At 41.3% G+C, this 27,401-nt stretch overlaps 1 protein-coding gene and 1 pseudogene across 2 annotated transcripts; one reads left to right on the forward strand and one right to left on the reverse strand.

Moving 5' to 3' along the window:
• Positions 1–717: 717 nt before the first annotated feature.
• Positions 718–6,725, reverse strand: aqp11 (aquaporin 11). 2 transcript variants are annotated; one of them, XR_013093037.1, is made up of 5 exons: positions 5,104–6,725; positions 4,472–4,649; positions 4,284–4,374; positions 3,378–3,494; positions 1,459–1,479 (listed from the first exon to the last, which is right to left on the reverse strand). XR_013093037.1 is itself a non-coding variant. In XM_004569658.2 (3 exons), exons 1-3 carry the CDS (start codon positions 5,867–5,869, stop codon positions 1,379–1,381), a joined length of 984 nt encoding a protein of 327 aa, XP_004569715.1. In that variant the 5' UTR covers positions 5,870–6,710; the 3' UTR covers positions 718–1,378. The 2 variants fall into 2 exon arrangements, 1 of the variants encoding a protein (XP_004569715.1); XM_004569658.2 differs by lacking the exons at positions 4,284–4,374; positions 4,472–4,649 and having other exon boundaries at positions 718–1,479; positions 5,104–6,710.
• A 5,057-nt stretch (positions 6,726–11,782) lies between these two features.
• On the forward strand, positions 11,783–19,451 carry LOC112435965 (tubulin alpha chain-like; annotated as a pseudogene).
• Positions 19,452–27,401: the final 7,950 nt, after the last annotated feature.

Consider the following 27,401-nt stretch of genomic DNA (forward strand, 5'->3'; position numbering starts at 1 on the left):
AATTATTGCATCAGCTTGTAAAAGTTTTCCATCTTGCAGATTATCTGCACAGAAGAAATCAAAAATATCTTTATTTAACTTATTTGAGCAGCCATGTATCCCACACGGTGAAATGAAAACACCATTTTTGAAGTTTCCTTCAGTTAATCTTCAGAAAACGGATCAAACTTTACGGCAGGCGTCTCAAACTCGCGGCCCACGTCACACCTATTTGCGGCCCATATATTGACGTGAAGAAATACAGTGGAATTTGGTCCTTGTTAAAGTGAGTTCTTTAAAAAGCAAAAAGTTTTTTAATATGAAGGCAACAAGAGCAGAGAGCACAAACATGCTGAGGGATTGGCTGTTAGTCCAGTGAGAGAGTCAAAAACTGATATGCACACTTATGTCTGCGTTTTTATTTTGTTAAATACAAACACAATTATGCAATGTTTTCTTGTTTTCCTGGTACTACTTGAACACTAAAGTGGCCCACAGCTCATTTAAGGTTGAGACCCCTGCTTTATGGTATCAACATAAAACTGATGCATATTTAACAGCAACAGATGTGTTCAGACTGACACTTGGATTTGGCTGAAATGTGTTTTTCAGCCCTGAAATGTGCAAAATTTCATGAAGCTAATATGAAGTATGAAGCTAATAACTTTTCGTGGCTTCTTTGGAAACACTAATGTTTTTGCTGAACCCTTCCCAGGATCAAAGAAACAACCAATCAGCACTGATTACACTGTTTATTTATGTTTGCATGTACAGTATTTACAAAGAGCTCAAAGGCACTAATTGCATTTGTGCAAAAACTAACAGACATGTGCATGTACACTCCTACACTGTGCATGGCTCAGGAATGTTGTATTAGGTAAAAATATGACTAAAATACACAGATCATTCACTCAAAGACAGACTAATGAGGTTGTTGCAATATTATGCTACATCACATTTTCAGTTTGCAGTTGTCAGATTAGTTTAGTAGCTTAAAAAGTGATTGAAACATAAAATAGGGGCTAAGTGTATGTTACTGTATAACATTTGTTTGCAGGGTTACAACACATCTGTGTCCTTTATATCAGCTCTGTGGTTCCAGTCTTTAAAAAAAAAAAAAAAAACTCATGCAAACATTATTTTAGTAACCCTAAAAAAGGTCAGTGTGTTGACTCAGGATTAAATACAAAAAGTTCTACAGGTTTGATTGAAAGTAAAATGTTGGCGTTGCCCTGTTCACAAATTTAAAAGCTAATTTTGTGTTGAACTTCTCAGATGTGCTTCTGGTATCCCTTAAAAAGAAGTGCATTCGTGCGGTTCTTCTTCTTCCTTCTTTCTCAGCAGCAGGTTGACAGTCCGTCACAAACAGCTTCACCTGAAAATCGCCGTCCAGCAACGCTCACGCCTTCTTCTTGCTCTCCGTGGGAAGATGGCGAGGTGACGGTTTTGTTGAGAGCGCAGGGACGAGTTTGTCGAACAGCAGCACCGAGCTCATCATCCCTGAAAGAACCACGATGCAGAAGAAGAGGAAAAAAATTAAACTTTTAAGACAAAAGTTGTTTTCTGTATGTCAACCATGAAACTTCTGAATAAAACATTTAAGGTGTTACTGTGAAGCGATGCACACCGCTCAGATAAATGAAACAACTCCCAAACAACAGTCACCTCGAGGTGCTTTGTATCCAAAGCTGTCTTATTTTTTAACTACACAACAAATGTCAGTCAAAAACTGGAATATTTCATCGACCAAAATCTGATGTGTGCTCTCTCACGTTTTTGAGTTTTGCTGTTGCATCAAATTAAATGTGCCTGAATCCTGAAACGGCAATCATGGGATTTATTCCATTAAACAAACGATGTCATTCCTGAAGCACCGAGAGATATTTTTAGACGCTCGTCGCTCTGCCAGTGAAGGTAAATTACACACATCTTTGCTTCAAACAAATGAGTCATGAGATTTTAATATTTAAGCAGCTTATCAGATTTGTGTCAACACTTTGAACACAACTGGCTCGCTGGCTGCCAGAGACACAGGCACTAAAACGTAGCAGTGCTCATCGCTAATGCGGTTTCTTCTGTCTAACAGTTCAATTAAAACCTTTACTGGTGATCCACGTGGCAAAGAGGGGTCATTTATGACCACAGCTCTTTATTTCTGTGTACCGTCGTGTAAAAATATTTTCTATCTTGAATCTGTCCTGGAAATATAAAGACGAAACTGTCTTTAAGGCTGCACCACGTTTTGGACTCAACTTGAAAGAAAGGCAGATGTGAAGGGTAAAAGTGAGGTCAGAGGTCAAATGTGACATGATATTTGGATCGAAACTATATTGTGATATTTAAAATCCGCATATACCAGTGCAACTTCCTAACTGTCGTCAATACAAACAAAGGCAGCAGCATTTTAAGCACAGTTTTACAGATTAAAAACGTTTTATGAAGGTTTGGCTGTATTTGACCTTAAAGAACTTAGACCTTGAGCCTTTTATTGTCATCGAGCGGTTTCTTGCACAGCGAAATTGGGTAGCTGGACCACAAAGGTGCAAAAGTAAAGAAAAGAAAACAATATACAAGGAGGGAAAAAATAAAAAATAAAAAGCAATATATATGTAAACTGCATGGTGTGTGCATACAAAAATTGAAACAGAAACATTGTGGGGCGGTATACAAGGACAGTTATACAATATAATAAATAAATAAATAAGGGAGGGGCTATGGTCATTTAGGGTGGGGATGGTAATTTCACTGAGACCAAAATATTGCACAGAACATGGAAAGACTGAGAAGGTCAGAAAGAAGGTCCAAAATAAAGTGATATTCAGGAACCCCATTTATCATTCCCTATACGCCGACACAATGAAAATACAATGACAGTAAGAAACATAGTTTTAAATAGCTCTATTATTATCCCTTTGACATTCAGAGCAATCAACTGACCTTGAAGGAAAGGTCGGAGGTCAAATGTGATATGATATTTTAAACCTTTATATGGTATTTTCTATATGTTGACGATACACACCACACTTGTAAGAATCATAGTTTCTTAGTTAAAAGGCTTTTTGTCTGTTTTCAAATAGCATGTAAGGCAAATGTTACTGGACTGTTAACATGACTCCACGCTACACCCCCTCAAAGTTTTATCAGAATTCATTCAGGACTTTTTGAGCTGTCGTGTTTATAAACAAAATGAAAAGCCAGAAGAAATTTCACTTATCCTTATTAAAAGTCAAAGACCTGAATTTATAGCACTGAGGATTTTCCAGCCAGTTTGTGCAAAAATCCGAATAAAAACTATTTTCAAACTGATGTTACTGGCTTCAGTCGGCAGCAGGAAAAATACTTGTGATCTCTTTAAGTTGAGATTTTTCTAACGTCTCTGTCAGGTGTGTTAGTCTCACCGAGCAGCGGGCCCAGCCAGTAGACCACGCAGTACTCGAGGAAGGAGTGTCCACCGCAGGGGAACTGTGTGGAGAAGGCCAGCGCTGGGTTAAAGACAGCTCCGGTCACGCTGCCACCTGGACACACATGCACAGTTTTATCAGTGAACTCACATTTGCTCATCATTTAAATCTGCTATACAGCACAAAGCAGCTGAATGCATTCCTGAATCTGCCTTAGAAAGTTAAAGTCTGTGAAGCTTCTCAGTCATCCAGGTCATATTTGCATCTGGACTCCAGACGCTTTTCTTCTCCATAAAGGTATAAAAAGAGAGCAGAAAATGATAATATTCCAGCGGATGTGTGACTTTAAAGGTTACTGGCTGAAAAAAGGTCATTGATCAAACAGATTCTTGCTTAGATTTTAATCAGATTCTCTGCAGGAAAATTTGAAAATATTTCCTCCTAAATTCTCAGTATTCACTCATCAGCATTCAGTCAAACGTTCATTTACGGGTGTAGTTAAAAAACTGCTAATAACTGACTTTACACAGGAGTTGGTTGACGGACACAGTGAGAGATGTAATCTGTTACTCTTCATGTGAGAAAGAAGGTGTCTCTGAGATGTACTAATAGTGTGTTAGTTCCAAATAGTAAATTAGTGAATGTATTTCATGGCAGTTTGATTATTCTGGGACAAACAGTGCAGTCTTCCTCAAAGCATCACTGTGAAAATAATAACAGTTTATTATTGGTCAATGAGGAAAAATAAATCCTCTTTATTATCAGAGTGAAAACAGACTTCCACAAATGAATGTCAACTGATGACTACATAAATATTCACCTCTTTAAAGATGACTGACCTCATTCAACAGCCAAATGACTTATAAAATCCTAAAATCACATATTTCTGGAAGGTCCACTCACTGGTTATTCAGCATGCCAGGCTGCAGTTACACTATGCAGACAAAGGAGCACTCGGAGCAAGTTAAAGGAAAGTTTATTCAAAAGTAGAAGTCTGGGAATGGAGACAGAGGAGTTCACTTAAATCTGTCATTATGAAACGGAAGCAATCAAATCTGCCTAAATCTGACAGTCAAAGGTAAACTGGATACCTGGCTGACCATCACGTTCACGACCAGGTGAGGACGGATCAAAGATCAGGAGTCGATTTTAAGCGTTGAGTTTGGCTTGATCATAATTGTTCCAGTCTGCTTGTTCTATATAAACACACAGTGAACATGTGTTCCTCTACACACACTCAGAGTAAAGGTTCACCGGTCACGCTGCCACCTGATTGGCTCCCATTCTTAACACTTTAGGACTGAGGCTTTTCCAAGCCCCAGTGTTTGTGATGAGAGACCGTTATGATGGCTCTCCCGCAGGGTAACGTGTCACTGCCTTTTGATGCCTGCACTACCCTGAGGTGGGACACGTTGCCACATAACTATAAGCTGCACACTTTTGTGTGTAATATGATGAAAACTACACAACCAATGCGGCTCCGACCCTCACACCGCTAATGCGTGTTTATGAGAGCAGGAGGTCTGAGCCACTGTTCAGCCACATTTAGGTGATTTTTATGTATTCGTGGCTGAAGTGTATGATTAGTGCCCGGTTCGTGTCTCCCCCAACAGACCCCGGCACCATGTAAATACTCTGATGTGCTCGTGATTTCCGATCACGTGATTAATTAGCGGTGGAGCCGGATTTGATTCCCTGCAGCAGTCATATAGAGTTATCATACCTGCATAAACCGCTGTGGTGATGACCGCAGCCACGGCGTGCACGCGGAATTTCTCCTGCACCGATTGCGTGTGCGTGATAACAGTCTGAACCGCAAAGGCGCACGCGAGCTCAACCGCAGCGGCCTCGTGCAGGGGCGCGTGGATGGGGCTGGTGCATCGGAACCCGAACAGCTTGTGTCGCGCGTGCAGTCTCGACAGCCCGACCCCCCACAGCCTCGGCACGGCAGCGCGTGCAGCGGCGGCCGCCGCGAACTGGCACGCGATCCTCCGCAGGGCGCGGGAGCCCGACAACTTGGCGTGGTAGGCGCGCTCGAGCGCACCGGAGGGGTTCCCGATCGCCCCGCTGAAGGTGAGCCCGTGGACCACCGACGCCAAATACGTGAAGGTGAGCGCGAGACCAGGCTCGATGCCGCCCACCTCGGACAGCAGCTTGAGCTCGTGGGTGCAGCAGCACAGCTGGAAGGTGGACACGAGCTCCACCACGTACTCGGAGAGCCCGGTGTCTGCTAGGGCCCGAGCCAGCAACCTGCGGGTCACGTCGCTCAGCACGACGATCCCCGCGAGCACCGCCAAAGACACCGCCACGTCCGCAGACATGCTGCCGGCCGGTCCGTGCTCCCAGCCGGGGACAATCCCTGTGCGTGGCCGCTGCGTGCACTGAGCTGCGGGCCTCCTTTCTCCCACTAGAGCGCCCTGATGATGGGGTGCGGAAGTCTTTGCTGTGCCGGGGTGCTGTTTCTCTATACCGGAGGATGTGGAGTTCATGCGGGAGCAAATGAGCTCCAGTCCCGGTGGCTCACATGGTGCGGAAGTGACTGAGCTCCGCAGTCCTCCTCCTGCTGGTTGTCTGCTCACAGTACGGACTAGTGATGTGTCGGTCGCGAACGAAATGTAAAAGGAAAAGGCTGAAAATTTAAATAGTTAAGAGTTGAAATGTGAATAGTTGGTTTTTGTATTATATGATTTATTTCTTACATTTTATGTGGAGTGAATAAATAAAAGTATATTTACGGTGGCCCCTACAGACAAAGCATGTGCAAACTCCAAAACACATAAAAACTCAGAAACACACAAAAACTCAAAACACATACAAAAGACAACAGAAGTGCTCCAGGATGCTGGGCGCAGTGTTGAGCTTTTGTTATCTTGTGGCTACACAAGCCAGCAAGTACCAACGACCGGATTTGGTGTGTGGTAGTAACAGGTAAATGAACTTTTTTTTAAATTATTTGAACATATATGAGTGCTTGTGTATAAATACACAGAAAATACACAAATGCTTTCAATTGTGTAATTTAAGTGATCTAGTAGCTCTGTTTTGGAAGTTCAGTTAATGCTAGAAATGTGTTTTGGAGTTTGTACTAAGTGTTTTGTCTCTAGGGGCCACCGCATATATTTATATATAAACATATATAAATAAAACCACTTGTTTTTACATTAGTAATTCCTTTTGTGCATAATGTTATATTATTGTTAACAATAAATTAAAGCAACAAAACAACCTGAAGAGCCGGCTCTTTTTAGTGAGCTGAGCCGAAAGACCCGGTTCTCTAAAAAGAGCCGGGAATCCCATCACTAGTACGGACTCAGATCAGTATAACGATGTAGGGAAAGGAGGGCTGATTCACTGCGTTTCTTCTCCTTCTTCCATGTTTTTTCTCCCACTCGCGGCCCTGTGACATCACACACAAACATTTTAAAATTTACTCAAACAGAAGCAATAATCATATTTACAGTACAAAAGAGTTACTATCAAATTATATTTAATGTCAATAATACTTTTATATTGTGCAGAATCATGAAGTATGATCATGAGTACTGGTTCATTAAAGTATTCTTCACTATTTTGTTGCAGTAGATTATTTCAATTAACCTACTTCATATTCTGCAGTGAAATCTAAATTAGTGAAGAAATAAAGCAGACACCATAAACCATCCCTTAAATTATTTAAATCAATAAGGTGTTGGCCGGCATTCTGTTTTTGGCTGCATGTTAAGGTCAAAATGCTGATGAGGTCTGATCCAGTTTACTGATATACTCTGTTCTACATCCTGCACTGTAATATGAGGATTGTGTGTTTATTAAAATTAAAAATCATCATGGAGTCATTGACAAAAGAACATCAACATTCAGCCTGTTGTTTAGATATTTTTATTTCAGAAATGATTCCTAACAAAAATGGAGAATATAAAAACACAATCAAAGCAGTCAAGTCCATATTATGAAGTGTTTGCTGTATCAGACAATCATGTTTACAGTCTGCTGCATCACAACAATTGAAATGCAAATATAAATGATTCACAACAATGAAAACAATATAGTGCAGATACACATGGTGCTGTAATGAATCTGCTCTTAAACACAATAACAAAATACATTTTCCAAGAGAGATGATAATGATTCACATCAGCGTGAAGAACGAATACATTTACAACTGGTTTCTAACATTTCTTATAGATCGAACTGATCACTGATAGAAACAGAAGAATATTCAAAATGATACTCTGAGAGATACATGAATGAGATATGGATAAACATCAAATCACATAAAACAAAAAAGCACATAATCATTATAACTGGGGCCACCGTGGCTCAGGGGGTTGGGAAGCGTATCTTGTCTGGGCAAGACACTTTACCCTACCGCCTACTGCTGTTAGCCAGAGGGGGCCGATGGCGCATTCCACCAGTGTGTGAATGCGAGAGTGAATGAATTGTGGCATTGTAAAGCGCTATATAAATCCAATCCATTATGAAATAAAATATGAGCAGAAATATAGAAGAATTAAGTGTGTGTCTGAGCTGAAAGCTGCTCTCCTCTCCTGGTTTTCTGTATCACACAGACCACAACAACACAAAGCATCACCTGCAGACCGCTGAGCAGTATCCACCTGCCTCTGTAGAAGGTCGATTAAACCCCAAAGGGCTCTCTGTGGATCAGAACAAATGCTTCTGCTGACACACACTCATCCTGTGACTTAAAACCTGCACACACATACTCTCCTGCATCTTCCAGTGAGACATTAGAGATTATCAGGCTGTCACGGGAACAAGTGATTCTATTGTCACTGCAGAACTTATCATCGTACACAATTTTGCCTTCTGTTTGGATCGACTTCATGAACATAAAGCCCGAAGTACTAGTTTTCCAATCATCAGAGCATCTCATAGTGACTTCATCTCCCTCTGAGAAAACCTTTACTGCAGGTGGACCAAATTTAGGGCACACGAAAAGCCAGTACTGATGTATTACTTTTTCACCTTCACAGTAGTAGATACCTGAATCATTTAACGTTAATGATGGAAGTACCAGCGAGAAGTTTCGACCAATTTCTTGATCAGCATCGTAGGAAATTTCCTTCATCCAAACTGGGGGCTGGTCATGAATGGGGTCCATGAAGGGACACTCCAGCACAGCTGTGTCTCCCTCTGAAGCATAACGTAGCTTTGTTTGTTTGGTCAAACGTACAGAGTAAGTGCTCACACACTGCTGTTGGTTCATCACCAGGCAGATGTAAGACGTTGGTCGTGTGTTGACATGAAGAAGTGATGCGTTTGTCACCTGCAGGAAACTTTCTTGGACTTTATTCACCTTCCAAATTGTTCTGTCTTCGAAACTACTCAGCCCGGCTTGTTGCCACTCCCCGTAATGTCTGATCCAACGCACCGTCAGATTCTCACCTGCTCCTTTACATCGCACGTCTTCAGTGGCATCAGGACTTATGATAGATTCTTCCCACCTTACTGTCTTGCACACAGTCAGGCTGATGTTTCTCTCATATGTCACGCTGCCCTGAGTCCAGCACACATCTTGGTACAGTCCAGAGTCTGAGTGGGCCAGGTTGTTGAGAGTAAATGAAGGAGAACCATGAAATGTCTCAGGAAATGAGAGTCGTCCTGTCAGGTCTTCATGTACTGTGAATTTTCTGTTCCGGGGGTCAGAGATGTTCCACAGGACCAGAGTATCTTCACCAACACGTCTGGAGGTGATGCAGAAGCTGTTTTGATCTGGGAGCTTGAACTGTAAAGAGCCTCCTTCTTTTCTTATGGCGATAAATTCTTCTGCATGAATGTTGCTGATGAGAGTGAACAGCAGGGAGAAGCAGAGCTGTGCGACTGCAGCCATCCTGCTCAGAGGTCTCCTGGTGAGTGTCGTACAAGCACTGACTCTGCTCGCTTCATGATCTTCCTGTTTGTGGTTGGAGGAGGAACGCCACTTCTTTATCACATCATCAAGGAACACTTTGAAGCATTTGGCTCGATATCACGCCGTATATCTGCTTTCACTCTTCACAAGCCAAAGTGTGGACACGTTTTTTTATACTTCATTGCATGGGTCCAGGGGTATCAAACATGTGGTCTGGAGCACAGAAGCGGCCAGTCACAGTGTCCAATCTGAACCATTACAAGTGAGATAATGTCAGCTTTACCACACAGCCATGAATATTTATGAAAATGTAAAAGTCCTTTCTAAACTATTTAAAACTTTTTGAATTTTTTTTTCACAAAAAAGACAGAAAGATGGCGGGGCGCTAGGTCGCTGCGGAACTATGGCATTACACATGTGACAATTATATTATCTTGGCAGCATTTAGAAGAAATACATAGTTAATATGTTTTAGGCTGTCCCGAATTCTTTGATGTTGGGCTGAGAACAAACAACCAATACTCAGAGCAGGTCCAGTCAATCAACAATTATTTATTATCATACATGTATGGGAGAAGTACAAAATACCAGTCTCTGTGTCGCTCTCAAAGAAAAACACATGAAATCTACTGTTTTATTTTTCAGGGTGCACGCCCCTTCATGAGTAAGCAGATAACATAACATGCGTCAGTTACAGTTCGTGGCGGCTAGATAGAATTCCTTTTTTGGCACTCTTCTATAACACTTAGGATCTCAACTGCCTTTCACTCCAGGTGTTTCCTGTTGTTCTCACTATGAGGCCCAGGATCAGATGTGGCACATACTGAATACATCCTGTTCCTGTATCTGTAGGGATTTATACCAAATCTACACAAGTGGAAAAAATTAAGGTCATTTGTTGCAGAGAAAGGATTGATGGACAATGTGGAGGATATGTGGGAGGAAACGGACGTCAAACCACTGAAGTAAACATGTTTTCAGAGATAATGAAGAACTGCATGTGGGAAAGTGTACGAAACAGATAAAAGCCACGTGTGTGTGTGTGTGAGAGGGTCATTTTCTAAAGTATCAGATTATAAAGTCAAAGAGAAAACAACTTTACCATAAAAAACAGGCTGCGGAGCATCCACACTTCTTAAATCAGTAGTATATAACTGTCACATGTAAATGTGTAACAGCAGCAGTTATAACAGTCGTGATTGTGTTTTTGAATGCATGTCCAAGGTGTAGTTTATACCCTTGAGTAAGTATCTTGTTTGCATTTTATAGATATGATATTAATGTCATAGACGATGTTATAGAAGCACTCGCTTCTCTCTCTTTCTCGGCAGCTGTCGGAGGGGCTTTTTCAACCCAGGTACGTGATCCATGGTCCAATCAGCAGCCCACTGCACTTCAGTAGAGGAACAACCTGCAGAAATTCTTAAAACACAGGACAAAACACAAGCAGCTAACACAGACTTCTTATGGCAACTGTTGGGAGAAAGAAGTGATGAAACAGATGTCGGCTTTCTCACCCAACCATGGACATGCCGTTGGAAAGCTGACAGCTCACAGATTCTGATGACGGGTCTACACTTTGTGTTTACGTCTTTTTTTGCGCTAGATTCTGAAGCTGCAGGTCTTATCACTCTCCAACCAAAATTAACTGAACCAGCAGCAAAAGAAGATCCCAACTACATTTCACAATTCGCGTCACATAAACACCGTCATGAATTCCCTACGTTAAGAAGTGGCTCGGCCTTCCAAAATTCCCAGCGCTAGACTCTACAGCGACGGGATACTGTCATTGCCCATTGCTAGTCTGGTAGAGGAGTTTAAATGTGCAAAAGTGAGGCTTGAGATGTCACTCATGGACTCCCGGGACCCCATAGTGAGAAGAAAGGGGAGGAAGTGGACTCCAGCCACATCTGTGCTACAGGCCAAATCTGCTCTTCGCCATCGTGACGTGGTGGGTCACATCCAACAGGGCAGAGGAGGATTTGGTCTTGGAACAGTAACACCTCTGTGGCAACAGGCATCCATAACCGAACGTCGGAAAATGGTGGTGGAGGAGGTGCGTCAACAGGAGGAAACAGTAAGCTGTAGCGCTGGCCAAGCAGGGTCACTGGATGAATTGGGAGACTGTTGAAAAGAGGAACTCTCCTGGAGTGAAATCTGAGGAATGGAGTCTAATAGACTAAGTTTCATCATCTGAGCGACATACGATGTGCTACCTTCCCCAATAAATCTGCAGCTGTGGTTTGGAAAGGACCCATCCTGCCCCCTGTGTACAGTCCCAGCAATACTCAAGCACATCTTGGTTGGTTGTAGGACTAGCCTTACTCAGGGCAGAGACACATGGAGACACAACCAGGTCCTCAGGTGTCTAGCCAAGAAAGTTGAGTGCAAGAGAAAATCCATCAACACTCAACCTTTCACAAACCAAGAGGATCGTCGGCCTTCATCAACATTTGTCCGGGAGGGAGACAAGCCGAGGACAAGCCCCTCAACCCCGGACCTGGGCCCGCTGAAGGTTGCCAGGGATTGGTAGATGCAAGTGGACTTGGATCAGAGGCTAATGTTTCCCTCAAACATCGTAACAACTACTCTGAGACCAGACCTCATCCTTTGGTCCAACTCCCGAAAACTTGCGTACGTCATTGAGCTGACGGTACCATGGGAGGAAGCAATTGAGCGTAAGAAGCTGCGGTATGCCAACTTGGCAGCTGAGGCAGAGGACAGAGGCTGGAAGATCAAGGTGCGCCAAGTGGAAGTGGGGTGCAGGGGCTTTGTTGCCAGTACAACAGCAAAACTGCTTAGAGAGATTGGGATCAGAGGACAGTGCAATGGCAGGCTATAAGAGAATTAGCTAACACTGCTGAGAGGACCAGTCACTGGCTATGGTTAAAAAGGGCTGACATCACTTTGGCAGCTAAGGCAGTCAGCTAACCGCGGCACACATGCCCAGGATGGATCATCCCGTGGAGGGCATGCCTAAGTAGAGGGCTCTTCTTCTCTTTCCTGGGAGGCAGTGGGGAGGTAGAGCGTACAGCCTGATCTGGCGGAGAGGTATGGGAAGCCAGATTGGGCGCCCCCCTTCCGGCTCTCCTCTCTGCTCTCTCCTATCTTGTCTCTTTTGTTTTACTTCTCTCCATCACCTTTTCTATCCCTTTAAAGAAGTGAGCCTCCATAAATGTTAAAGAGGTAAGTATTACTTGTCAGTAGCAGGGAATTGATAGAAGAAAATAAATTGTAGAAAACTAAACAGAAGAAAGAAGAGAAAAAACAATTTAACATAAACCAGTGACACACTCCAGGGCCTGATCAACCCTGGCAGAGCCTCCTTGGATGAGGGTGTCTAGTGATAAAGGCCGAAACACCTGATGATTCCAAGGTCCACTACTGACGATGTGTCCCAAAATTGAATATGATAATCTAGATCAGATCTCTAATCCCTACACATAACCAAGGAAGGTTAAAAAATGGCAGATTAGCCTGGGTAAAAGACCAAAAAACCCTGTTAAGTTCAGGCATACAACGATGTGTCCTGCTGGTAAAGTTTATGGGCTGCCTTTCCTCATAACAGCCATCCCTCAAGACTTTCTCTATTCGAAGCAGTGCATTATCAGGGATTGTAACATCTAGTCCTTTTACTGAACCACCACAATAAAATCCCACTTCCTGCTGAGCTCTCTCTCTCTCAGTGTACTTCAAGAACAGTTTCCCATCTAAACATCTCTCTTTTCTGCATTATTCGCTTGCTTATTCCACACCAGTCTACCTTTGTGTACAGCACTGTTGGCCGCTGTTTTTTTTAAATTTTTATTTAACTGTCTTCTTCTACTGCAGAATAGTTTTTAGGTTATCTGCTTTAAAAAGCCAGGCCAGGAAAATCTCCTTCATCTTTGTCTGTGTTTTATGTTCAGTTACTTTGACGCAAAGGCATCTGCTGTGATGCTTACACCTCTGATGAAGTGTCACAAGTGTCAGCTTTCTTTTTATAGATGTAAAAATATGGATATGTACTGATAAATGATCAGAATTATAATAATTTCTGACTGTCTGAGGCACAATTTCCCCAATCCAAATCAAATCGTGGATCGAATCGAATCAGGACCTTGTGAATTAGAATCGAATCGATTCTAGAAATCAGTGACGATACCCAGCCCTGGCGGAGCATTCACAGGCTTTGTGTATTAGTTGCTGTTTCCTAAAAACAATCAAGTGTTTGAATGAAATCCCTTTTCTCATTAAATGTCAAAGACCTAAATTTATAGTACTGAGGATTTTCCAGCCAGTTTGTGCAAAAATAACATTAAAAACTATAGTGGAACCCCCGACTTAGGAAATTAATTCATTCCCGAGGGTCTTTCGTAAGTCGAAAATTTTCGTAAGTCAAAGCACCCATCGCGTGTTTTGACTGAGGCGATGCTGAACGATCTGTTCATCCCAGTGTGGAGTCCATGCAACTCTGGCCCACAATAAATGAAAAACATAAAAATGACAAACAGTTTCCCTCAACAGCCACTTCAAAATCATACGTAATAGTGGGGTAAAACTGAAAGTATGAAGCAAAGTATAGTAAAAATAAACTACTGATAATTACTCAAAATATTTAAATCTTCACTAAGATGGGTCAATTACAAAACACATATTCATAAAAAAGTAACTTTTCCCAGGATAGCTGAAAACACTATTTAACGTGCCGCCTTAGGTGACGAACTCATTATAAACATAACACAAAATCTCTAACATTTACACGTACCTAAAAGACAAAATGCAGCAGCAGGCCTCTCTGCTGTGGAGGGTGAGGAGTGACAAAATGAATTAATTAAATACACCATTAAATAATTAATTAAATGCCAATTCGTTTCATTTACAACATTTACTAAATTATTTATTTCAATTTTTAATTAATTATTGACACGTTTGATTAATTATTTAATGATGAATTTGTCATACATCTGTGTTCATGAATTCATTTTATCTGTCAGCCTTATCCATCAAGCTCAGGGGGCGGGGTTAATGCTGCCACTGCAGCTTGTCTAACATCTGATTGGTTACCCTGCAAAGTAAGTGAAGACAGGGCCTAAACAATCAATTGCTATGAACTGGTGTGTGGACTTGGGGCAGCCAGGTATCCCAGAATGCATTTCAAAACACAATGTTTTCTACAGTCATTGGAGCAATCGTGCTGGCGCCCTAAAATGTAAGTAAAGTTTTAAAATACCGCGTTTTTCTGTCACCAACTACATTTTTAATAATTTTTTAGCCACAAATGTAGTAATGTAATCTTCACGTTTGTTCAGGTTGTGAAAATTCAGCACAGGCGATGTTTTCGGTGATGTCGCTAGCTCTGCTAACAGTCAGCTGACAGAGTGTACTGAGCTCACAGCCCCGGTGTTCTAGCTTAGCTGATTTTGACAATAACTGGGAAGATTAACATAAAGTGACTGACCTGGGTTAAAGATGACAAACAGGATTTAAAAGGCAGTTAGAAAACTACAGAGCACTTTATCAGTGGCTGATTATCCAATCACTGGCACACAGCTTTAAAACCACTGAGTTTTAGCTCTCAGTGGTTAAACATTGGACTCAATTCACTCAGGTTCTGTCTGTCAGGTTGTGCTTACTTCGCTGTTTTATTTACAGCTGAGCAAATCGGTTTGGCACAGATTAAAGTTAAGTTTCATGACTGCGTAGTTTTACTGAAGTTTATTGTCTCACTGGCACACATGTTAGACTGAAACATTCGGTTTTCTTTATCTGGTGTTCGTATGTGTTACGTTTTTTTCTTTTTAATCGTGAATTTTGAATTAAAACTAACATTAAAAATCTTTTTTATATGAGGATGTCAATGGAAAATTGTACTTAGTAGTCAGTATAAGCTTTTAATGATATAAGTTTACATGTGATAGAACACTGCATGATGACCTTTGTATGACTTAGACTGTTGTCCACTATAAGATTTGTTTCTGTTTTATAAATTCTTTCCCACAGCGATAATAGCTGAACAAGCAGTTTATCTCCTACCAGGAAGAGGAGAGCTGGACACTTTTATCAGCGCTCCCTCACAAGAAGAGGGGCCGCGTCCTTCAGAATCACACACACACACACAAAATACACCTAACATACGCACATACATACGCACCAACATTCCTCTGTCTATTCACTATTGTATTACTTTTGTATATAAATAAAAACCAGGGCAGTGGCAGAGCGCACATCGCAGGGCCCCCACTCTGGTGTGAGCGTTCTGTGATCGCCCTTGCAAGTAAAAACTGCAGCGTGTGTGTCTCCACTCTCTGACTCTCAGCTGAAGAAGTGTCTCTTAGAATAAATCTCTTGACAGAGGAGGAACGAGAAAGCACATTTTCCACCGAGAGGAGCAGCATCTGAACCAGCATGCTGATCATGAAGACTCCAGTCTGTCCAGAAATATCCACTGTTTAATATTTATTCAACTGTAGAATTTTCTGAGTTTACTAAAATAAAAATAAAATCAGAGTAACATCTGATTTGTGTGGGGTGTTTTCTTTTTCTCTCTCTTTTTTTAAAATGATGTTCATGTTCCTTTTAACTCTCAAAGGCTTCTTAGAAACTATGAAAGACAAAACACATCGTGCAGACTTCTGGATGTTAGAAGAAAACTAATACTGATGGGTTTCACAGTGTCGAACAAGTCTGATGAAGTTAAACCTAAGAGTTGCTACATGACAGAAACACCAATATTATCTCTTTTAATAAAGTTTACATGTGTATACACAGGTCACGCTGATTATTGAACAGAAAGCACAAAGATCAGGTGTTAATCTGATTTATTTGCTCTCTCCTCCTTTTTAATATTCATTATAATTCAGAAATGGCGACTGAAACAAGTAGATATAACCCTAGGAAATGAAGCCGGTGTACCGTCAGCTGGGGTCATGAGAGCTGGGCTGGGCAGACATCCAGGAAATCCACAAAATCAGCACTTCTGCAAAGAGGCTCTATCTTAAAAAACGCTACATCCTCGGCTAAAAAAATATTAAAAGTATATTTGGTGACACACAAACAGAGTACTTCAAAGCACAGTTCAGTTAGGGGGCAGGGATAGCTCAGTAGGTAAAGTGGTCACCCCATGATCGGAAGGTCGGCGGTTCGAATCCACTTAACGATTACCCTGAGGTACCCCTGAGCAAGGTACCGTCCCTACACACTGCTCCCCGGGCGCCTGCTTAGTGGGCTGCCCACTGCTTCACTGAGTGAATGGGTCAAATGCAGAGAAAAACAAGTAAGTTCCCCATGGGGATCAATAAAGTATCCATTATTATTATTTTCTACATGTTCATAATTGTTGCTGAGAAACGCCCTGTTAAATTTGTATTATTTATTGTCATTTATGCTTAGAAATATTTAACCATATATGCTTAGAGGTGTATAATCGATTGTGTAGTGATAGGATGTGTGATCCTTAATAGTCTGCAAAGGCTTTGTGTGCATTCCAGAGTGCTCTGGCTTTCACACCCACACTCTGGGAGCATGGGAGAGGTCGTACCTTCTCTTATTGTTTTATGGTCGGATAAACGTGTCTATATCTGTTTTAGGCTAAGTGCCTTTTGTTTAGATGAACTGTTGGACTTCCAAACCAGCAGGGTTAGGGAAGTCGTTTATGGGGTCACACTCTGACAACACACACACACACACACACACACACACACACACACACACACACAGGCAAGGTACTCTTTGTGTGTATGTAGACGTCATATGTTAATGAACCTATGTATATTCATGTAACCTCAATAAAAGAGCAGTGTTACGGGGGAGTGGACGAGAGCGACTGGGGTCAAGCGAAGGAACGGCGCTTGTCGTGGTTCTCTCCCTCATGCATGAGTAACGTGAAGAACTTTGCCTACTTGGTGTTTAATGCTTCTTTCTGTGTAGTTGAATTGTCCTTAACGTTCCAGTGAATAGGTTTATGCTACAAACTTATCACACCCGCTGAAGGAATGGCCACCAGCCTGAAGCAATGGTTTTGACTCAAACAGCGTTAACCCCGCCCTCTGAGTTTGATGGGTGAAGCTGATGGATAAAAATAAATCAAGAACACAGCTGCAGGGTCAGGAGTGCCAAAATGAACAAAAAAAAAAAACATAATTAAATAATGAATTAAATGTTTTGTATAATTAATTAAAAATTGAGCTTGTGGGAATAGGTTAATTGGATAATCCAAATTGCCACTAGGTGTGAATGTGAGTGTGAATGGTTGTCTGTCCCTGTGTGTTGGCCCTGCGACAGACTGGCGACCTGTCCAGGGTGTACCCCGCCTCTCGCCCTATGACAGCTGGGATAGGCTCCAGCCTATCCCAGCTGCCCACCCCCCCCCCCCCCCCCCCCCCACCCCCGCGACCCTGCCCCCCGCGACCCTGAAAAGGATAAGCGGAAGCGAATGGATGGATGGAATTAAAAATTGAATACATAAATGAAATTAATGGGTATCTATTAATTATTGCCACATTTAATTAATTATTAATGGTGTATTAATTAATTAATTTTGTCACTCCTGACCCTCCATACTCTTGATCCCTGCATCCCTTCATCAGCACATTGCGGGCATTTAGCCCTAAGAAGTAATACTTAGTAAAGCAAAATACACCAAACTTATAATTTAGTAAAGGGGGAGGATTACTGGCTGTGCGCCCCAGGGTGGCTGTGGCTACAATGCCATCACCAGTGTGTGAATGGGTGGATGACTGGATATGTAAAGCGCTTTGGGGTCCTTAGGGACTAGTAAAGCGCTATATAAATACAGGCCATTAATTTGCACCATGAAGCCCTGCTCTCACAAACTTGCATAGATGTAACATTGTCTGTGAAGTTAGATTTAAGAAAGAAGTCCTTGACGTTTTTACAACAGAACGTGACGTCATCAGGTTGGTGGGTTGGCTGCAGCTCATAGACTTACATTATATTAGAAAACCAGTGAACCTCAGTGGAAAACAAGATTAAAACTAACAAGTCTAAGGGGGGTCACTTTGGTGCTCCCCCTGGTTACAGCAAAGAGTTTCATGTTAAGAAACCAAAGATGTACTGTCCACTTTCACTCTGTGTCTCCTAAACGTCTGGATGGGAGATTTGCACAGGAGGTGGAGTTTTCCATCTACCCAGCTCCCCAAGTGTCCACCGCTGTGGTTGAGCCATACAACTCCATCCTGACCACCCACTCCACCCTAGAGCACTCTGACTGTGCCTTCATGGTAGATAACGAGATGACATCTGCCGTAGGAACCTCGATATCGCGCGTCCTACCTACACCAACCTGAACAGGTTGATCAGCCAGATTGTGTCCTCCATCACTGCTTTGCTTTGATGGCGCCCTCAATGTTGATCTGACAGAGTTCCAGACCAACTTGGTGCCCTACCCTCGTATCCATTTCCCCCTGGCCACCTACGCCCCCGTCATTTCTGCAGAGAAAACTTATCACGAGCAGTTAACTGTATCAGAAATCACAAACTCTTGCTTCGAGCCAGCCAATCAGATGGTGAAATGTGACCCTCGCCACGGCAAGTACATAGCCTGCTGCCTTTTGTACCGTGGCGAAGTGGTGCCCAAAGATGTCAACGCTGCCATTGCTACCATCAAAACCAAGCGCAACATCCAGTTCGTGGACTGGTGCCCCACCGGTTTCAAGGTTGGCATCAACTACCAGCCACCCACTGTGGTTCCTGGTGGAGACCTGGCCAAGGTCCAGAGGGCTGTGTGTATGCTGAGCAACACCACCGCTATTGCTGAGGCCTGGGCATGACTTGACCACAAGTTTGACTTGATGTACGCCAAGCGTGCATTTGTTCACTGGTATGTGGGTGAGGGAATGGAGGAGGGTGAGTTTTCTGAGGCTAGAGAGGACATGGCAGCTCTAGAGAAGGATTATGAAGAGGTTGGAGTTGACTCTGTTGATGGGGAGGGAGATGAGGAAGGTGAGGAGTAGGTTCATTGCAATAAAATCATCAAAGTTATGCAAGTTCGCTCAGAAGCACTGTTACGTTCTACCAAATCTTGTTACACATTCCTGTGTATATTTTTCAACTTTAAATAAATGTGTTTGAAAATGTGTTTTAATGCTATGTGAGAGTGTAACATGGAGACATGACCACTTTGTTTTGTAGTTCTGTTCTTTCAATATCAGCACTTTCTTTTATTAAGGTGCTGCTTAATAAAGAGTACATGAGCTGTTTAATCACTGGTATGCTTAATTTTAACCCTCCAAAATCTAGAAAAGAAAGTTAACCGCTAGGTTAATTCTGAATAAAGTAAAATAACGTAAATAAATTAAAATATAATAATTTAACATTATAATAACTAAAAGCAACATTTTTAGTGAATCTATATCTTTCTTAACCCCCCTAGTTCACAAAGCCTTTACTCTTCGGGCGCCCCTCATCCCCCGTTTTTTTCCGCCAAAATTATCCACACCCACTGCCGCGCTATGCATTCTGGGATATATTGGGCCACAAAGTCTACACCGCCACATCCTTAAAATTCAGGGAAATGAAGGACGCATTTGAGGGCCGGATTTCGAGCAGCCTTCGAAGTGGGACAGCCTTCGTCGCGTCGCTGTGACGTAATCGGCCTTAAAATGCGGCCTTTAAGGCTGCAGACCCTGAATTGGGAAACAGCCATAGCCTAACATATGAAACAGGAAAAGACGGCCGTGTAATCCCTTTATTTCCCTTGAGAGAGAAATGGATCTGAAACCACAGAAATCAGAGTGTTTGCAGAGTGCAGACACACAGATAATGAAGACATGCTGCTCGGAAATGTTAGATACAGATAAAAATGGAGTGTGTGTGTGTGTGTATGTGTGTGTGTGTGTGTGTGTTAGGGCTGGGCCATATTATACCGTTCACGGTAATACCGGTATAATGTTAGGCAACGATAGGAAAATGAAATATCGCGATAGAATATGAGTAAAACGCGCATGCGCAGTGCCTTTGTTTTCATACGCACATGGCCGATTGTTGAGTGAAACAGATGAACCAGAATTGGTTTGTAAAAATGGTGCAACTTCCGTGATGTGGAACTGGTTTGGTGTTTGTCCGTCAGATACACGACAAAGCACATTTTTTTGCAGAACATGCAAGCGGCCATCGTTATTGTCGTATTTGTCGGACTAAGATGCCCTTAAATCTGGGAGTAATCTGGGTCCTAAACTCCGTATACTTCAGGTCAAACGAACACTGCAGCATCACTAAGAGTTAAAAACTGTCTAAATTCTTTCATCTTTAATAAAACGATCAGCATTGCTGCTTTACCAGGTGTAACTATGAAGTTTAACTTCCAGGCATCCATGAAAACAAAATGTATTACATTTAACGGAGTTAGAAGCTAGCAGGAAGCTAGCGGAAGTTAGCTCGCTAGTTTCGCTAGTTACCTAAGCATGATATAGCATGTTCTGACTGAGAGATTTCTGAAAAAAATCAAACGTACAGCTCTGCTATCACTTCCAACATAAATGAAGACAGAAAACTAAACAGCAGTGACGTTTGTAGGGTTACTGAAGTTGGGCTAGCTGGTATATAATGATGTGCTACGTGATCGCTAGCGACACAGCTATGTTAGCATAACATAAACAGTGAAGCTGGAGGACGAACACTAACACTTTTCCACTTATAAAAGTTAACGTTAAGGTTCCTCATGGTTAGAGACAAATGCAATCGCATGGCAGGATGCTGTAAAAGGACCAATCTTCAGTCAGGAGAACAACTGAGATAATCCGTCCACAATACGAGGTTAGTCATTAGTATACTGCAACAACATGGGAATAGAGCAGCTGCCAGAGAATTCAACATTAATGAATCAATGGTACAGAATTGGAGGAAGCAAGAAGAATGAGTTTAATAAAGTTTGATTTATCTGACTGCTTTGTTTCGCTTAATGTGCCTTATAATCCCGTGCACCTTATGGTCCGAAAAATACGTACTGCACACTGCAGTTTAATGTTGCAAAGCACCTCTTTTTAACTTCAGTGGATATTATACATGGTTATGCTCAGGATATGTCAGCCCATTTCTACTGGAAATGCCTTTTGGTTAAACTTTCAGCAAGGAATTTGCATTTGCACTGTTACATTTTTATAAAGCTTTAATGTACATAAAAACCAGCTTCTTGTTTAAGTGAAAATAAATGGAAGGTTGTCTTTTTGCGCTAGTAATGTTGTGGAGTTGTATTTTGTCTCGCATCAATTATATCGTCAGTTATATCGTTATCGCAAATTTTCAAATATATATCGTGATAAATATTTTTGGCCATATCGCCCTGCTCTAGTGTGTGTGTGTGTGTACTGAGCCAAGATTGCAAAACAGCCCAACTGCCTCAGTAATTATGGACCTTATAGTCCTTACAAACACTGTTTCACTAACTTCATTAAACATTTTACATACATATGTCAATGCTGTATAATTTACAGCAAACGCCGTGAACGCAGCGGTGCACGAGCCACTGCAGTGGAGCTTACGTACAGCTTTGTGGGCTCAAAATGTGGTTATAAATATTTTGTACTTGTACTTTTGTATGTGTAAAAAGAATTTGTGTGTGTGTGTAAAAAAGATTTGTATGTGGACTTAGCCAAAAAAAAAACGTGTGAATCTCTGCAAGTTACAAGTACGAATATTGACCCTTTTTTTGAACTGCGGGTTATTACTCTATAATATTACTTACTCTAATATTACTAATAATAATTATTAGTAATATTAATTATTAATTATCTAATAATATACTAATCTAATATTACTTACACCGCACTTTACAGTTATTTATTTGTAAAAAATGTTTGGAATCGTATGATTTTTGTTCCACTTCTCACATGTTCACCACTTTGTGTTGGTCTTTCACGTGGAATTCCAATAAAATTGATTCATGTTTGCGGCTGTAATGTGACAAAATGTGGAAAAGTTTAAGGGGCCGAACACTTTTGCAAGCCACTGTAAAGAACTTGGAAAGAAAAGCACCAGGCATCCAGATGTTTTTCTTCTCCATAAAGGTGTATTTAAAAAAAGCACAGCAAATTATAATATTACAGCAGATGTGTGACCTTAAAGGTTTCTGGCTGAAAAAAGGTCACTGATCAAACTGATTCTTGCTGGCTGAGTGCAAAAAACATTTTAATCAGATTCTCTGCAGGAAAATTTGAAAACATTTCCTCATAACTTCTCAGTATTCACTTATCAGCATTCAGTCAAACGTTCGTTTACGGGTGTAGCTAAAAAAAACTGCTAATAACTGACTTTCCACAGCAGTTGTTTGGTCGGACACAGTGAGAGATGTAATCTGTTACTCTTCATATGACTTCTTGAGAAAGAAGGTATCTCTGAGATGTACTAATAGTGTGTTAGTTCCAAATAGTAAATTAGTGAATGTATTTCATGGCAGTTTGATTATTCTGGGACAAACAGTGCAGTCTTCCTCAAAGCATCACTGTGAATGTAATCATATAATGTTAAAAATATAATAAGTCTTTTTATTATTGGTCAATGAAATAAATAAATCCTCTTTATTATCAGAATGAAAACAGACTTCCACAAACGAACGTCAACTGATGACTCCATAATTATTCAGCCCTTCAAAGGTGACTGACCTACTTCAACAGCCAAAATCACATATTTCTGGAAGGTCCACTCACTGGTTATTCAGCGTGCCAGGCTGCAGTTACACCATGCAGACAAAAGAGCACTCGGAGCAAGTTAAAGGAAAGTTTATTCAAAAGTAGCAGTCTGGGAATGGAGACAGAGGAGTTCACTTAAATCTGTCATCATGAAACGGAAGCAATCAAATCTGCCTAAATCTGACACTCAAAGGTAAACTGGATACCTGGCTGACCATCACGTTCACGACCAGGTGAGGACGGATCAAAGATCAGGAGTCGATTTCAGGCTTGGGCTTGCTTTCATCATATTAGTCCAATCCAATCCAACTTTATTTATAGAGTACGTTAAAACCAACATGGTTGAATAAAGTGCTTTCCATCACAAAAACTGAGATAAAAGTAAAAAAAAACATAAACAGACAAAGAAAGTGAAATAACAATAAAATAAATACATAAATGAAAAAAAGATTTCAAAATTAAATCCTTAAATATATTAAATATTAAAACTAGTGCTGTCAGTGTTAATCTCATTAAAATGATGTTAACGCCACGCGGCAAATCTCCGTTAGTGAATTAACTGTCATGATTCGGCTGTGTGGCAGGCGGGAGGAGGACCCAATCGCAAGATTCACAAACACGGGGATGAACTCAAAAGCAGCTTTATTGCTGACAGGCAGAACATAGGAAATACAGAACTCAACTAAACTGGGAATCAATAAACTAACACTCGTAGGGAGACACAGGGAATCCACACAGCAATGAGGGAGAACGCGACACAGAACCGAGGAAGACGCAGACATAAATACACAGAGGGTTAACGAGGGAAGTGGGAGCACACGGGGAACACAGGTGACACTGATAATCATAACAAGACACGGCAGGAGTGAACACCACACTGGCGGGAGACGGGCAAAGTAAAACAGGAAGTACAGAGGTTCAGACAGGAGGAGAGAGAGCACGGGGAAAACACAGACATAACGGACTGGGGAAACATGGAACAACCACAAAGGGAGACGAGGGCTCATAAATACACAGAGGGGAGCACAGGGGGTGAGAGTCACAAAGGAAAAGCACTCAGGGAACAACACAACAGGGCAACTCAGGAAACAGAGCCTAAACAGGGAACAAAATACAAACATACAAGAAAACTAAGAACACTGGGCCAACATGGCCCAGGACCATGACATTAACGCAGATCGTGTGGTTGTTTGCTGACAACAAAAAAACATCAAAGGAGAAAAGTTGCATCTAAGAACACGTTTTTTTCTTACTGATGCTCATTAGTGAAACACAAAGACATTAGACAAAAATGAAACTTTAGACCCTCTCTTCCCCCAACAGAAGTCAAAGGGATCTTCCAGGAATAGTGACACTATTTTCTGGAGAAGTGATTGGTCAGTACGTCGTGATTTCATACCTGCTGATGTCTAATCTGGAACCTAACCGGCACCAGCAGAGTAAAAGACACTAAACAGCTAAATTGAATCAAGCATAAAAACATTTTACGCATCAAGACAAGTCATATGATCTGTGAATTTCCCTTTTTGTGATTGGTCAGATGCTGCCAACACCTCCCTTTCCTTGTGAAGGTGCATGAGAAACCCTGGATTAACTTTGCTAACCAGCGGTTATCCTGATCAGTGTAAGTGAATCCAGATGATGGAAAGAAAACTTGGGCATGCTGAAATCACTTCGTAGTATGTGCCCCAGGGTTCAAAGGCCATCCAGTCGCACCATAACTAGAACATGGGAACACTAATGTTGTTTCTCCTTTTACAGTCATAATCTGCATTCATGAATGTTAAAAATGATTTTATTAGAAATGTATTTTGAAACAGAAGAGGTATTTCAGTTAAGATAACACAGAACCACTTCAGTGACAGTGGACGAGATCTTTCCACTGCTGTGCAGTCCAGATGTACAGCTCACAGACTGATGGCAACCTCTCAGAAAACACGAGTTACAGTAGTAGTGATAAACAGCGAGACAAAGATCCTCTGCTGAAGCAGAAAAGGTTTAATATATTTCCTATGTAACCTGCAGGGGTGATTCTCAAGTCTGTTGGAGCCCAGGCAAAAAGGGACAGGGACACCTGACAGCCCAGTGTGCCCAGCAGAGCTGACATGAGGGCTGTTTCAACTGAATCACACACTCTGCTTGCCAGAGGTGAGTGAGTGGAGTCATGTGGGGTCCCTTTAGGGACGTCAGGTCCAGCGTACCGCCACTGCAGATTCTGCACATTATCGCTGCTGTAGACTCAAATTGTGCTAACAGTGCATTGTGGGTTGTGTTGTATCCGAATCTGCTGGCAGGCATCTTTTTCTCAATCCTGCCAAACTCCGCCCCTTTCATGTAAGCGTGCAGGGAAGACCCTGTGTTAGAGAACTGATAACAAACTCTGTGTGACAGTTTATCCTGATAACAAACGTTAGGGTACGTGAATCCAGATGATGGAAAGATAGCCCGGGTCTGTTGATGAGTCTCCACTTAAACACTGACTTTGTTTGTGTTTCCTGGAGTCCCGTCAGTCCTGTAAACCAGCGTCCCCAACCTTTTTTGTGCCACGGACCGGTTTATGACCGACAATATTCTCAAGGACCGGCCTTTAAGGTGTCGAGGATAAATACAACAAAATAAAACCAGTACCGCTGCCAAAAAAAGAAGAGTTATTCAAAACACATGGGAAAAGACCCAGGGAAACAGAGTTAATGATTAAAAAAGATTTTAAAAAATAATGCTTAAAAATTCATAGTTTTTCATTAAAATATTTTAATTAAAATAAAATATTTTTAAAAAAAATTTAAACTCTACCACCAAAAATCAAAAAATAAAAATAATAATAAATGATGATAACATGTATTTATTATGTTGCTCTTTGTTTGATTTCTCTTCTGTTTTTTTTCTCCATACAGGTGATCCAGGTGTTTTGTTTGTTTTTCTTTTTGTTCCTTCCCCCCTTTCTCATCATCTCTTCTCCCCTCTGTTTTTCTTTCTCTCCCTCTTTCTTTCATTCTTTCCTTCTCCCTGTCCTTTCCCCCAGTCATGTCTGTCCCGTGTTATGGTTCAAAAATATTGGAGATGGACACCAGAGGAAAAACCCACAATAACAACACTGGTCCGGTCGGGTTGAGTCAAACGATGATTTAATGATCACACACGTGGGAGATGGACACTGTATGCAGACAGTCTCAGATCTCATCTCAAAAAACACATTTCCATAGTTTTATGAAATCAGGGTATTAGAACGCCCCCTCATGCGTAGTGACAGGTGTAATACAATCAATGTTGACAATTTTATTTAACACAAAGAATAACATTGTCTCCTTCCCGAGGGCAGACGCTAACTGCCCCCCTTCTCCTGGAACCGTCTGTACCCTGCTGAGACACAACATGGCAGCTACAAGGACTCTTTCATTTATTAAGACCATTAGTGTGTATTGCTCTAAATCAAGTATATAATATTAAATGAATATTGCTGGATCAGCTACTTCTACTTAAAACATATTAAAACATGACTAAGCACAAAATCACCAAGAATGACATCTTATAAGTGCTGTGTAAGCGCGTGCGGCCTTCCAAGCTCAAAGCCTTTGCCCTCCATAGATCAGCCAGACTCGCGCTGGCTGTAGCTTTTAACCTTTAATTACCTTGAGCACAACTCTAAAATGAGCAACAAACTGCAATGTGTGTGGAATGATCATGGTTACATCTGCAATGGAAAATCATGTTATTATTCTGATACCTGTAAGAAAGATCAAATTAAAGTTATCACCATCACTGTAATGCAAAGAATAATATAAGATCAAAAACTTCAATTTATGCTTAATGCAAAGCTGGTTATATACTTCTAATGAACTAATAATGACATATTAAAATATTAAATGATAATGAGAAAAACATCCCCTCCTTATTCTACACCCGTCTGTAACAACTGATAATAAAATAAAATAAATACACAATTATAATAAAGGTCAATCAAATGGACCAACATGGCATCTTTCTCGGCCTTCAAACAACAATTCTGATGGCTAAAGATCCAAATGGGACAGGCAAATAAATAAATGATGATAACCATGTGCAGCTTCTCTCGTCTTCCATTTTTCCCTGATGTGTTTCACTCAACATCAGACACGTGTTAAAGTGTGTTGGCTGCATATTAAGGTCAAAATGCTGATGAGCTCTGATCCAGTTGACTGATATACTCTGCTCTACATCCTGCACTGAAATATGAGGATTGTGTGTTTATTAAAATTAAAAATCATCACGGAGTCATTGACAGAAGAGCATCAACATTCAGCCTGTTAAATTATATTTAGATATTTTTATTTCAGAAATGATTCCTAACAAAAATGGAGAATATAAAAACACAATCAAAGCAGTAAAGTCCATATTATGAAGTGTTTGCTGTATCAGACAATCATGTTTATTCACAACAATGAAAACAATATAGTGCAGATAAACATGGCGCTGTAATGAATCTGCTCTTAAACACAATAACAAAATACATTTTCCAAGAGAGATGATAATGATTCACATCAGAGTGAA

The sequence above is a fragment of the Maylandia zebra genome, linkage group LG14 (genome assembly GCF_041146795.1).
Source record: "Maylandia zebra isolate NMK-2024a linkage group LG14, Mzebra_GT3a, whole genome shotgun sequence".
Classification (NCBI taxonomy): domain Eukaryota; kingdom Metazoa; phylum Chordata; class Actinopteri; order Cichliformes; family Cichlidae; genus Maylandia; species Maylandia zebra.

Coding starts and splice junctions, on each gene's coding strand:
- aqp11 (XM_004569658.2), bottom strand. CDS start 5,869: ATGAACTCCACATCCTCCGGTATAGAGAAACAGCACCCCGGCACAGCA. Junction 3,495..5,103: donor CACCACAGCGGTTTATGCAG/GTATGATAACTC, acceptor ATGTGTGTCCAG/GTGGCAGCGTGACCGGAGCT. Junction 1,480..3,377: donor CTGGCTGGGCCCGCTGCTCG/GTGAGACTAACA, acceptor TGGTTCTTTCAG/GGATGATGAGCTCGGTGCTG.